We start from the raw sequence: 12,051 nt of genomic DNA on the forward strand, positions 1-12,051 counted from the left end.
CCTAAGGTGCCCATAAAAATATGGATCTTCCAAGCAAGTCTCAATTCAGACTGTTAACAATTAACACTTGGATTTGCAAGCCACCTGAACTCCAGGGTTATTAAAGTACTTGAAACAAGGAGACAATTGATATGGGAGCTGAACCAAGGAAGGTGGAGCTTTAAGCTGTACTTTTGTATGTTGCTCTGTTGGGTACAAAGGAAATTAAACCTGTGCAGTTGAAGGCAATTAACAAGATACGGCCTGTTTAAATAATTTAATGGGCATTCAGTATTCCTTAGGCATCCAACCTTTGTTAAGTAATAAATTAAAGTGTAACAATATATAAATTTTGGAAAAGGTATCGCCCTTTCAAAATGATACAGTAAGACATCAAGATAGACTGTGTCAAAGGTTCAGGTCAGGGGAGTAATTGGTGGTGTACAGGACACAGATAACTGTTGCCAGAGATTGTGTCATATTACCACAGCGATGCTCACATTTAAATTTCACCAAGGTGGTCAAATTCATAGTCTACAAAGGACAGAACTTGCGGTATTAAATACAGTGTCAAAGAAAGCTGGAATCTGAAAACAATTTTCAATATTTCAGTTTTTGAAATTCTTAAACTCTGTCTTTTTGTTTTATTTGGTTTGAAAGTTATTGCAGTTAATTACATTTTTAAAAAGATTATGCTTAACAAAAATAGTTATGCCGAATGTGATGTGCCGGTTCTAATCTAGAAAACCACGGGCAAAAAAAAATCAATCACAATACCTTCCATGACAGGGGGTGAACTGAGTTATTCCTTTTATATTTTAATTATTAAACTAATCATAGTAATAGCCTTTTATCTACAAAGATAACACAAGAATGACTTTTCAGAAAAATCGGTGCTGTGGTTGGTGTATTTATAAATCCCTAAAAACGGCTATCTGGAGACCAATCAAATATGTATTCCTTCTTCCCCCAAACAATGCGCTGTCAAACTGTGCCATGTTTCATACAATAGGTCTACAATAAACAAGTTTTTTTTAAGCATATACTCTAATGGGCAAAGTCTCAAAAACAAGATTTCTCCCAGTTTTCTTTAAACTTTCAGCTTACCAGGGAAATGGATTCAGTTCTCTCTTTTTCTTTTCATTTATTGGAATCATCATAATTAGACATACAGATCAATATCCTATTTTAATTCCTCCACTAATTTATAAACTTTAAATATTTCGAGAGAAGACTCAATCTGAAGAACTCTTCAGGCCTCCTAATTTGTGGGGACAGGAGTTCAATGGAGACATCAATGGAAAGACATCAGGAAGAATCAGCCAAACATTAAACCCTAGTTGTGGGAGATTTTCAGTGAATTAGGAGATTTACCCACCTCCTTTAAAAACTAAAGGATATTTCAAACAAAACAAATCAAAAACCATCACCAGCCCCCAAAGTATGCAGAATCATACTTCCATAGCAATACTTAATGAGATGATGAACATGCTCTTACGATTACATTGTCGTCTTAATTTGGAAAAGCATGTATTTAACAATCTTAGTACCTTTGATCGAAACCATTCTGTTCTATATTTTTTCCCCAAATCCATAATAAATTTGTGAATTATAGCATTTTTGTTAATAATAAAACAAACTTTGGCAAAAACTAGTTGCAATTAAACTACTACTGTCAATATGGACAACGTGAATTTTGCAATAAATTGAGTACTAAGGACTTTTAACTTTTATTCTTTTAACATTTCAAATTGATAAAAGAACAGAGCTAATTTTCCTGTGAACATTCAAATAATCAATGTTTCCAACCCAGTCATGCCCAAATTTAAATTTAACATAGTACCAACTTTATGTGTGCAGAAACCACAAAATATTGCTCATTAACATTGGATATTCGGAACTCAACAAATTGAATTTTTAAGACAAAAGCACAAGTCAAGAAAAGATACAGCTATGAATTGGAGATTTCTTCAGAAGGAATAAACTATGATGTTATTATGAAATGTTGATAATTAGTGCTACATGCTAGACAGGAATTTATAATAACATATAGAGAAATAACTCTTCTTTTCAAAGCTACTTAACTTCTCCAAACCGAAACAAAAAATGATCCTTCCGATAGGAAGCAGACATGGTCTCAATACTTTAAACCTGGACTCTGACACAGCAGGAAATGTGATTCAAACAACACAAATTACTAAAATGGTGTAAATCCTCTGATATTCGGGATGAATGATGGAACTCATTTGTAAACTGGATTCTAATGAATGATTGAACTCATTTGTAAAGTGGTTTTCTATGTGTGGTTAATGTTCAGAAATGTTTGCACGTTAATCTCACCTTTTGAGCTGCTTTAGAGGGACCCTTGTTTTTGCTTCCTTTTGGTCTTCCCCTAGGTCGTTTAGGCGTAGGTGGTCCAGTCGGTTCCTATAATGTAATACGGAACAGTGGCCAGTTAAACACAGACCTGAGGAACTTTAGGTTTCAATGTGTTAAAATCTTTAGAAAGTGCACAAACAAAACCTCAAGCTCAATGCAGAAGGTTAGGTCTTGGTTACATACTGCAGTTTGGTTGGATTTGTTGAACTCATGCTTTAATTTTGGAAAATACTGAATGAGATATTTCAGCATTGGGTTACTCTTTTAGCAGATACCAAAGTTTAAAGTTACATATATGTTTTAGTAATTTCAAAGTATCATTTGACTTCTAAATCCTTGTTATTATGAACCTTCAGCATACCAACTGCAATTTAAGAAGTCCAATTGTGTTAATGGCAAAATAGATGTGACCTGCATACAATATGCAACAGGACTTAATCAAATATGGCAAATTTTAACCATTTAAAGCTTGCTAGTGGGAAAGAACTGATTTTTCGTTTCTATTGAATTCCACTCCAAATATTCTAACACCGTGCGTTCTTTTGAAAACTGAATGCTGTGATGACCATTTACCAAACTAATGGTGTTCGGCGAGTTATCCAGAGTCAACAGGCAATAGCCATTCAACCCGGGGCTATTCAAGCTTTTAGCTAATAGATCCAATGAAAAACTTTAATCTTGTTGGTTGAAAGGGGTCAGGTACTAAATACCAATGTCTCGAAATAACCGCGATTCAACTTCTATTTCCACATCTTGGGGGGGGGGGGGGGGGGGGAGCAAAGCAAACCTGTCCGCTTAGCAAACAGTATTTTTCAACTACTCGGAGACGTTTAATAAAAAGCGAACGTGTCAAATCCAAACGGAAGGAAAAAGTCTGTGCAGACATTTGTTTGCTTCTTAAATAAACTACTGCCCTGTAGCTTCATGATTCGGGCACACACCGTATTAAATAGCCTTGTAGGATATCTTGCTTAGAATACAAGCCAAGAAAGAGGAAGAGAGAATGTGGGATTACTGAATTAACTCGGAAGCGTGTAAAAGCAGTTATTTCATTTGCATAGAAAGATGTATGAACAAACAGCAATGACTGTGCCCAACATTACATTGAAAAAAGCCGCCTCTCTCCTGGACAATCTGGAATTACCGCATTTACATTACATAAGATCCATTACTACGGTCCTGAAAGTGAACAGAATGGGGGGGGAGGGGGGGGCGGGGGGAATGATAATCTCATAACACTTTCCAGCGCAGGAACAGTGCGGGGATTTTTCAACAGAGCATATTGCCAAAGATTTTCTTCAAAACTGTGGGAAAATAAAGCTTTGTAGCAGCCACGTAGAGAGAGAGAGAGAGAGAAGGCGATTGTGTCCCACAAGACATCAAATTAGGCGGGATTTTCGGATCACATTTTTTAAACGGGTGCAACTTGAAAAACGAAAACGAAATAGCCGAAGAGTTCCAAAAGTCTCGGAAGCCGTGAATATGCGGCAGATATCTCCGGCAAATGAGCCTCATTCAGTTTATTGCGGTCCTTTCTGATCGTTGAGCTTTATTTTACTGATATCAGTGGCAGCGTTTAACGTTACCGTCAGCCGGAGGTCATTGTTTGAAAGCGCTTGCTAATCTACCATCACTGAGCGTCCCCATCGGGAAAGCACTGGCTTTCTGCAATTTCGCCAAACTGAGCTGCGTTTACTGAAGCCAGAGAAGGTGGCAGTTTAGAAACAGCAGGCACGACCCAACGTACAAGTCCTTCATCAAATCCTGAATTGTCCCCCCAACGAAATAACACTTTATTTTGTTTCAAATTTAAAAAGAGGTAAAAGCACGATACTGACTTGTTGCTGTTTCTTGGGTCTTCCCCGACCTCTCTTCTGGGGTGTCTCTGCAGGTTGTTCCGGGGGAGTCGGGGACTGACTCGGTCCTTCACCTCCTGTGCTCATTGTGGCTTCTGACATTTCTGGCTCCTTCCAACAGGTTAACACCAAGAAGCAGAAACACCGGACGTCCTGGTGTTGAATGTGATGAGGAGAAGGCAAAAAAAAAGAAATGGAGGCAGGGAATGGTGAGGGGGGCGGTAATGTTGGGGGGGGGGGGATAAACTAGGGCAACAAATTCCAGGATGCTACAAAAAATGCACTACTCCTTGCAGTGGGTACCGCTGTTAGATTTTTTCCCCCTCTTCTTGTTGCTGCTTTGTTTTTAAATACCCTTCTATCGTCGTAATTTGAGTTGGAGTTAGGAATGTACCGAGCCGGTTATAATCTACCGGGAATGAAATAGGGGCACTGCAGTTTGCTGCCAAGTTTACAAATAATGACCATAACTTATATAAACCAACATACGGAAGGGAGAGAGGGGGGGGGGGGAGAGAGAGAGAGAGAGAGACAGACACACACACACAGCAGCCGGTGTGAAAGAGTTTCAATTAAAGGAAAGGAGTTACTGGGGTCTATTACTCCAGTCCAGCCCTCGAGATGAAAATGAGTGTTTTTTTTAGGAAAGAACACCTTTCCCCGGTTGGAATAAAGAAGCTGGGGGAGAGGGGGGAGGGGAAGATGGGGTTGAGAAGGGGAAGGGTGGGTGGGTTAAGGATGAAGGAAACGAAGCAATCAGCTCCGACAGGAGGCAGATAAAACATTAGGAATTCACCAGGAATGGGGGGGGGGGGGGGAGGAGAGTGTAGGAAGAAGTCAGGGAAACTCACGTGTCCCAGATTCGAGCACTCAGTAACAAAGTCTCCTGTGAATGGCTGGAATCCAGCAGGTTATTTCAATACAACACCGTGCGAGCAACACAGCAACATTCCGAGGGTGGGAGTGCTTACAAGGTGTTCCCACTTTCTTTCTGAGACATAGTGGAGTGCCTCATCCGTGAAGGTATCGTTAGCTGAATTGCAGCTTCCCCGCACCACTACTACCCCATTGCAATCTGCTGCTGAGTAGACAGACAGCACTGGGCCCTGCTAATCGCTGTACAAAGGGCAAACGTGGAGCGGGGGGGGGGAGAAGTGACTCCCAATTTAAAACCAGCTTGGTTTAGAAAATTGGCAAAATAACGCTCAACTTTTTGCACAATGAGAAATTTGCTAAATTTCATTTCGCATTCCACCCCCACCCCCCCCCCCCTTTGCCGTGTTTCTAAAGACCTCTTTAAGATGAATCTGGCTTCTTGCAAGTAGTAAGATTCTGAATTGCAACAAGTGTTGGCCGATTATTTTAAACGATTAAACACGTACACAGTTTGCACAAGTGCAGGGAACATCTTCGCTTGCAGAGACGGTGTAAGTGTGCGCCTCTCCAGAAGCTGCATGTGCTTTCTCGACCTCCAACAGCCAAGCGCGCCTTTGATGTGCGCCGCTCAACGACATGAAGTGAGATCAATTACAGAGGAACAACAGTGACAAAGAATTCGCTGCTTTACGTGCAGGCAGTTTCCCACGATCGCCGAGTCAGTTCAGAACAAGGAATTTAGATTTCTCCCTGTCTTGTCTGTCTGCCACACAATAGGGAGGGAAAGTTGCTGAGAGAGATACATGAATTTCTGTGCTTCGTTGTCGGGGGGGGGGGGGGGGGAGAGGGGAACAAGTTTACAGTATGTGAACTTTACGCGTTGATTGTTGCAAAAAGTAAACGCGTTTCGCAATCTGCACTCGGCTGAGAGAGCAGAAGGTTCTTTTTTCGCGAAAATGAAGTAACTATGAAAAGAAATTGTACTACCAGCCTGACCCTCCCTCAAAAAAAACCATCTACGCGATTAATCTGTCATTCGCAGATCAACTTCATTCACAAAAAAACCCAGCAATGGGGACCCCCAAGATGCAGGACGGGAAAGTTTGCCCGCCCGTCTGCTCTGGGCTCCTCCCCTTGTAGACTGCATGGCGTCAGCTCTTGAAACGAATGAAATGATCATGCTAAAAAAAACTAATCAATAGTCATTGCCGTAAATTACTGCAGGAAGTGCTAAAAAAACACAAATTCCTGAAAGAAGACCGATTGCTACCTCAGGCATGTAGGGCTTGGAATACGACAATGAGTAATCCATATATATGTTACATTTATATGTTCTCCCCAGTTCGGAAATGAAAACATTTTGCAATTGGAGCGCTTCGGCAGGGAAACTTCAGTTCATGTTCGCCTTTACTACTTACACATTAAATCCTTACAATAAAAAGGACTTCCTATCCCCATTTGATTGCTGTAATTAGTTAAATCCAAATTACCTGGGTGTGGAAATATAAACTTTTAGAAGTGTGATGTATTACTGGATAGTCATGGGGTTTCTAAATGAGTCCGTAGTTTGCAGTACGACTGGTGAAAATGAAGTTGATTTTGACGGGGGACACTTTTGTTTGGGGGGGGGGTGTAGAATGGGATTAAGCCTCTGTTTAAAAACTTCAAGTTGAGCGCCTGCACAAGCATGGTGACTGCTGCCTCTGTTTATGACAGTGATGGTGGGGTGTGCTGTCACATTAAATGTGTTTATTTCCTGTGTTTTCGCTGTGTAGGGCCGCCGAGGAAATGTCAGCATTGGCTCTGCAGCAGGGAAAAGGATTATTTGGGAGCATGGTGTGCCACAGGCATAGACACTGAAAGGAGGACCACACCAAGGGTAAGCAACCCTCCCCCAACCTAACACACCCAAAAGGGAATGTTTGGCGTTACATGTCTTTCTCGAAGGGTGTTAACATTATAGTATTAAGCTGTTTCACACGCATATAGATGTGTTTGTGTGTATAGTGTATATATATAAGTAACAACCAATTCCGGATTTTTCTATATCACTTACAAACAAAAAACTTTTTTTCTCAATCAAATCTCATTCATTCACAAGTCTTGGCCTTTCAGCTGGGACGGCGAGGCAGGCCCCCATCCCCCAGTCTTCAAAGCACGCTGCTGACCTGGAACACGTTTTGCCTCATGGTAAAAACAAAGAATTTAGCTCCTCGCGCTCACAATTAGTCTAAGAATTTATCTGTAAACATACAAACAAACATGGTTCTATCACGGGTGCAAATCTGCAGATACTTTAGAAAAGTCGATGGATGTTGCGTTTGTTTGTTGGGGGTAGGTGGGTGGGTGAAGGAGTGAGGAGCACTGTTTTAAAGTTTCAAGTGTGCCTGTTTTTATTTCAGTCAATGGTTGTCTGAAACATTTTGTTTTTATCTGATAGAGAAACAACCCGAGGGATGAACAGAAGAAATCACACACGGATTTACACAAAGCACAATGGGACAATCTACAAACATAAGCCAAGAGCAAAGGAGGAGCCAACGTGTTAAAGAAAATTGTTGCTCGGATGGAACTTCTAACCCTTAACTTTTTGTTTGCGTTGTCAGCTAACTTGTTTGTTCGTAAACAAATGCATGTTGAACGCTCTCCCTCTCATCCCCCATTGCGGTACACTTCGTTCAATTTCTCATATACCTTCGTCGTAATACAGTGATTGATATACATAAACGTTTGTTTTCCATGAACCAATTTTTATTTTTTTGTTACTCCTCCATTACCCAGTAACTACCGTGCTCGATTAAGATTGCCCCTTCGAAATTGCCATTGCTTTTCACTTTGCATTTCGCTAACGGATGGTGTGAATGTGTGAATTTCAACAGCAATGCGGAAAATGCAACTTTCAGTTATTTTTACGAAAACCTTAAGATTTCTGATGCAACGTTACTGATGTGTGATGGTGATGTGTTTTTATGTCCATAGTTATTTCAAAATTGAATTAAAATGCATAATCGCAATTAGTAACCCCCTCCTTTGCAAAACTGTGTGCATGTTAAAACCATCAGCAACCATAAATACACCATTCTTTCAATACGGCTCGGCTTCCTTTGCAAAAAAAACCTCCACGTGGTATGTTTTTAAAATCATAATGTATTGCTACAAAGACATTTTTGCAGAGTCCCAGGAGAGCCGGCCGTGGACAAAACCTTAGTATGTCTAATAATACTCTTGTTGTTTTGAGAGTTCCAGTTTCTTAAAGATCTATTCGGGATTTCGGAAAAAAGGAAGGAAAAATGCTCCAACAGCCATCGTTTTTTTGTAATTGTGAAATTGGCTTGAAAAATTCCCCCATATGAATTGTTTAATATGCTCACAGATTGCCTGTAAGTAGATATGTACCCGGACTGCTTTTCAGTTTATTTTGCAAAGTCCCGTTTTAATATCTATACCTATATCAGTCAATCTATAGATAGCTTTTCCTGTAGGCACAGTTTATTGTGCATGCACACGTATCTTCTTGTGCTGCAATTGCTGCCCTTTATAATTAACTATAGTAGTAGGGTCAGTTCCATTTAGGTGAATATTTATGTTAACTGAATAGAAATTGGGGAAGCTCGTTTTCTGGCTAAGTCTGTTTTCTTAAAGAAAAGTTAAATGAATTCCTTTATTTCAAACAGAGTTTGCATTGTGAGTATTCTGAAAGTAAGAAAAATAAAACAAAAACGGCATAAATGTTTCCTATCTTATAAACCTGTTGCTGCCGAACATGGAGGAAAATTATTGCATTTGAACATGGATTTTAATATGGATTTCTGCTGTGTAAATAAATTGCCCCATGTAAAACCAAATTCATAGACTGGTTCTCTATTCCTGTACACTTTGCAGCCTAATTTGTGAATTTGTTATCAATATCCATGTAAGTCAAAGTAACATTACTGGTATAAGTGAGGGAAACATATTTCTTAATTTGTTTGGAGAGCAGCTCCCTTTGGCTGGTGGTTTTTATGACAATATAAATGATTTGAACAGGTACACTACAATAGCAGAAATACTAATAAAAGATGGTGTACTCAATAACTGGCAATCTCCAGTCATACTCCAACTTGACAAAATTCTAGTGATTGATTGGTAATTTGATACAACCCAGTGCAAGGATTGAATTAGGGTAGACACACATGTGAATGCTGCACCATTTCCACTTTGCTCAAATTAACAGTGAATGAATGTGATTTTGTGTTGCAAATGTGGCTAGAGGAATAACCTGCGAGTAACCAATGGGTATTGCATAGTTTCCTGTAGCAATTTGATTAGTTACCCTCAATTCCACATTTCTTGTTCAACTCTCTTTGATACAACATATAATTTTCTAATTTAACTCCAATAAATCCCAGTAACTCTTCTCAGTTCCCTCCAGAAGCAATGCCCACAATTCCAATCACTCATCTCAGCCCCTGGCTCACGTTGACCTTAATGGGCTACAATAGCAGTGATCTTTTGAACCCAGTGCAGATCCTTAAGTCCCGCATCTTATCCAACATCAAGAAGGTCTATATTTGACTTTGCAAAACCACGTGCTTCTGACTCCCCTTTTTCCACTCCCAATTGGAATTCTCATCCATGCAGTCATCACCTCCAGATTCAATTTTTTTTTCCCTAGCTCCATCATACTCCACTATCTTCAAAATTATGTTGTTTTCATTTAAAGTTTACCGACATCATACTGAGCCCTAATCTCTCATCACTAAGTCCCTGGCACTTAAATTTAGAATTTTTCCCCACAATTTACAAAATCATTCATAACCTTAATCCATTTTGCCTCATGCCAAGTGTTCCAGGCTACACTTTTTAATTTTCTGTAACTAGTCTACAATATCTACCTTCTTATGCTTCATTGTGGTCATTTTGATATTGCACCATTAAATGTTCTTCTCAAATGAAATGTTTTGCTCCATCTCTCCTGAATTTGTAAAACCTCAAAATCTTATCTTGTGGTTATATATTTGCATATCTCCCTTAATTGTTCTTTCCACTCATGTTTGGATTGTCTTCTTTTCCCAACCTTGACACCATCAAGCACTTTGGAATTGAAGGTGTTGTAAAAATGCACATTGAATTTATGCTTCCTCTAAATAGTCAGACTATCTTTATTGCAAACCTCAGGTGTTTGAATGTAAGGCATTTTACATTGCCTAATTATTTTGTTGCTGTCTGCAAAGAGCTATTTTTTGCATCACTTCTCTTGTTTGCACTGACAAATACAGAGAATTAGCTGCTGCATCAGTAGAGATGTGAATGACCATGTATCCACATTTATTTTTTTTGAATCTGAGCATCTTAGTTATCACAGTAATAACATTGTTTGCATGGTCATCACTCTCCTATATAATATAGATACACACGATTAGATTTTTATAGAAGCTGCTGAAGGATCTCATTCAATGCTTGCCAGCCACCACATTTTGTTGGTGGTAGGCACATGGAGAATGTATTTTGTTAGAGAATATCTGTAGTTTCACTACTACAACATTGAATAGCTGTGTGAACTCAAAAGAGGGCAGTTTATACTGCATTTGTCTGGAAAGGCATGGATATTTCCATTGTTCACATTGTGAAGTTAATAATATAAAACATTGCAGGAGCAAGATGAAAATCGTGTTTATTTGGAAATGCCCATCAGCCCAAACTAATTTGGTTCAATCAAATTGACTTTTATATTTTAAATTGACTATATTATTGAAGACAAATTGGACACTTCTGGACTTATTAAAATGTTTTCTATTTTATATATCAAAACATTTCTTCAGCGTTTTTGATTATTATTGCTGGCTTTGATAAAACATGATATGGAGTAGAAGGCAATAAGATGAAACATTTATGTTACGTTTCATTTTAAATTCAGAAAAAAGCACAAAACTGCAATTACTTAATCCACTCCTAACAGTTGGTTTTGATTTATGAAACAATGTTAAAGCCTTTACTTATCATGTATCTAGTGCATTGCAGCCCTCCATTTTCTTCCCATTGTCATCGTAAGTGAATATACTTAAGATTGATGAGACCACAGTTTTAGTTAACAACTAAAGAGAGCAGTATGTAAATTGAAAAATGTCAGAGACAGAAATTTGTCAGAAACCGATTGCAAGTCTACTCAACAAGTCTTGCAGTTACCTAAGCTGTTAAAATCCAACTGCCCAGTTTGAATGTTGCATAGTTCATTATGTATAGGCATTGTTACAACAATTATGAAGGTAAAAACATAATAAATAAATAACCTTTGGAGGCACTTAATTTTACGTTGGCTATAAATAAAACAAAAGCTCAGCAATAAATGCATGCTATTTCTAAATTGACATTTTAAATTTATAAACAGTAATAAATTCTTTGAGTTCCACAGCGAAGTACAATAAATTGGAAGTGTGGTACATCAGTTGCAGTTTTTGCTTGGACATATGGCAATATCCTTTCAGATAGATTAGTTTGAGGTGAATTCAATTTTTCTATCAAAAGAAAAGATGAAAAAAATGTTTTGCTTCCTTTAATGCTGAGTTCTACTTTTCATTAGTTAGTGGTGAGAGTGAATGAACTAGTTGATTTTCATTCAGGCTAATTTAGGCGTGTTAGACCAAGTATAATTTTCTGCCTCTTTAGCCCTTGGTGTCTTTGATTGTGACTGATCATTCTGACTTTATAACTGTTTATTGTATTCTAAACTTTAGGAAGTGTGTTTTGTAAATACCCTGTAATGGGAGACTATAGTTTACAAATAAATTAGTGCTACATTTAGTAGCTTTGAATATATAATAATACTACATATTTTCTCATCAACATTTCTGAATTAGAAGGCATTTATTAAATAATTTGTGTTTGGAATGTTGAAGTTCCTATAGCTGAATTATCAAACTTTGTCCAATCCACTACCTATTAGACTGATACAGCTTGTCTGGATACTGGGGAGATCATGGGG

At 38.5% G+C, this 12,051-nt stretch overlaps 1 protein-coding gene and 1 long non-coding RNA gene across 4 annotated transcripts in view; one reads left to right on the forward strand and one right to left on the reverse strand.

Annotated features, from left to right (window-relative positions):
• Positions 1–5,343, reverse strand: part of hmga2 (high mobility group AT-hook 2) — a 150,999-nt gene extending 145,656 nt beyond the window's left edge. The window contains exons 1-3 of one of the 3 annotated variants that reach the window (XM_048549565.2): positions 5,066–5,343; positions 4,197–4,367; positions 2,320–2,406 (exon numbers count right to left, since the gene is read on the reverse strand). In XM_048549565.2, coding sequence (XP_048405522.1) covers positions 2,320–2,406; positions 4,197–4,316 — 207 coding nt within the window. In that variant the 5' untranslated portion in view covers positions 4,317–4,367; positions 5,066–5,343. Of the gene's footprint in view, positions 1–2,319; positions 2,407–4,196; positions 4,970–5,065 lie in introns of those variants that run through there. The other 2 variants (XM_048549566.2, XM_059652459.1) reach the window with 2 other exon arrangements.
• LOC125461134 (uncharacterized) lies at positions 5,080–10,026 on the forward strand. The gene is made up of 3 exons (XR_007249407.2): positions 5,080–5,237; positions 6,866–6,969; positions 7,531–10,026. It is a non-coding gene; the product is annotated as an uncharacterized LOC125461134 (long non-coding RNA).
• The last annotated feature ends 2,025 nt before the right edge of the window (positions 10,027–12,051 follow it).

Source organism: Stegostoma tigrinum, chromosome 18, assembly GCF_030684315.1.
Source record: "Stegostoma tigrinum isolate sSteTig4 chromosome 18, sSteTig4.hap1, whole genome shotgun sequence".
Classification (NCBI taxonomy): Eukaryota; Metazoa; Chordata; class Chondrichthyes; order Orectolobiformes; family Stegostomatidae; genus Stegostoma; species Stegostoma tigrinum.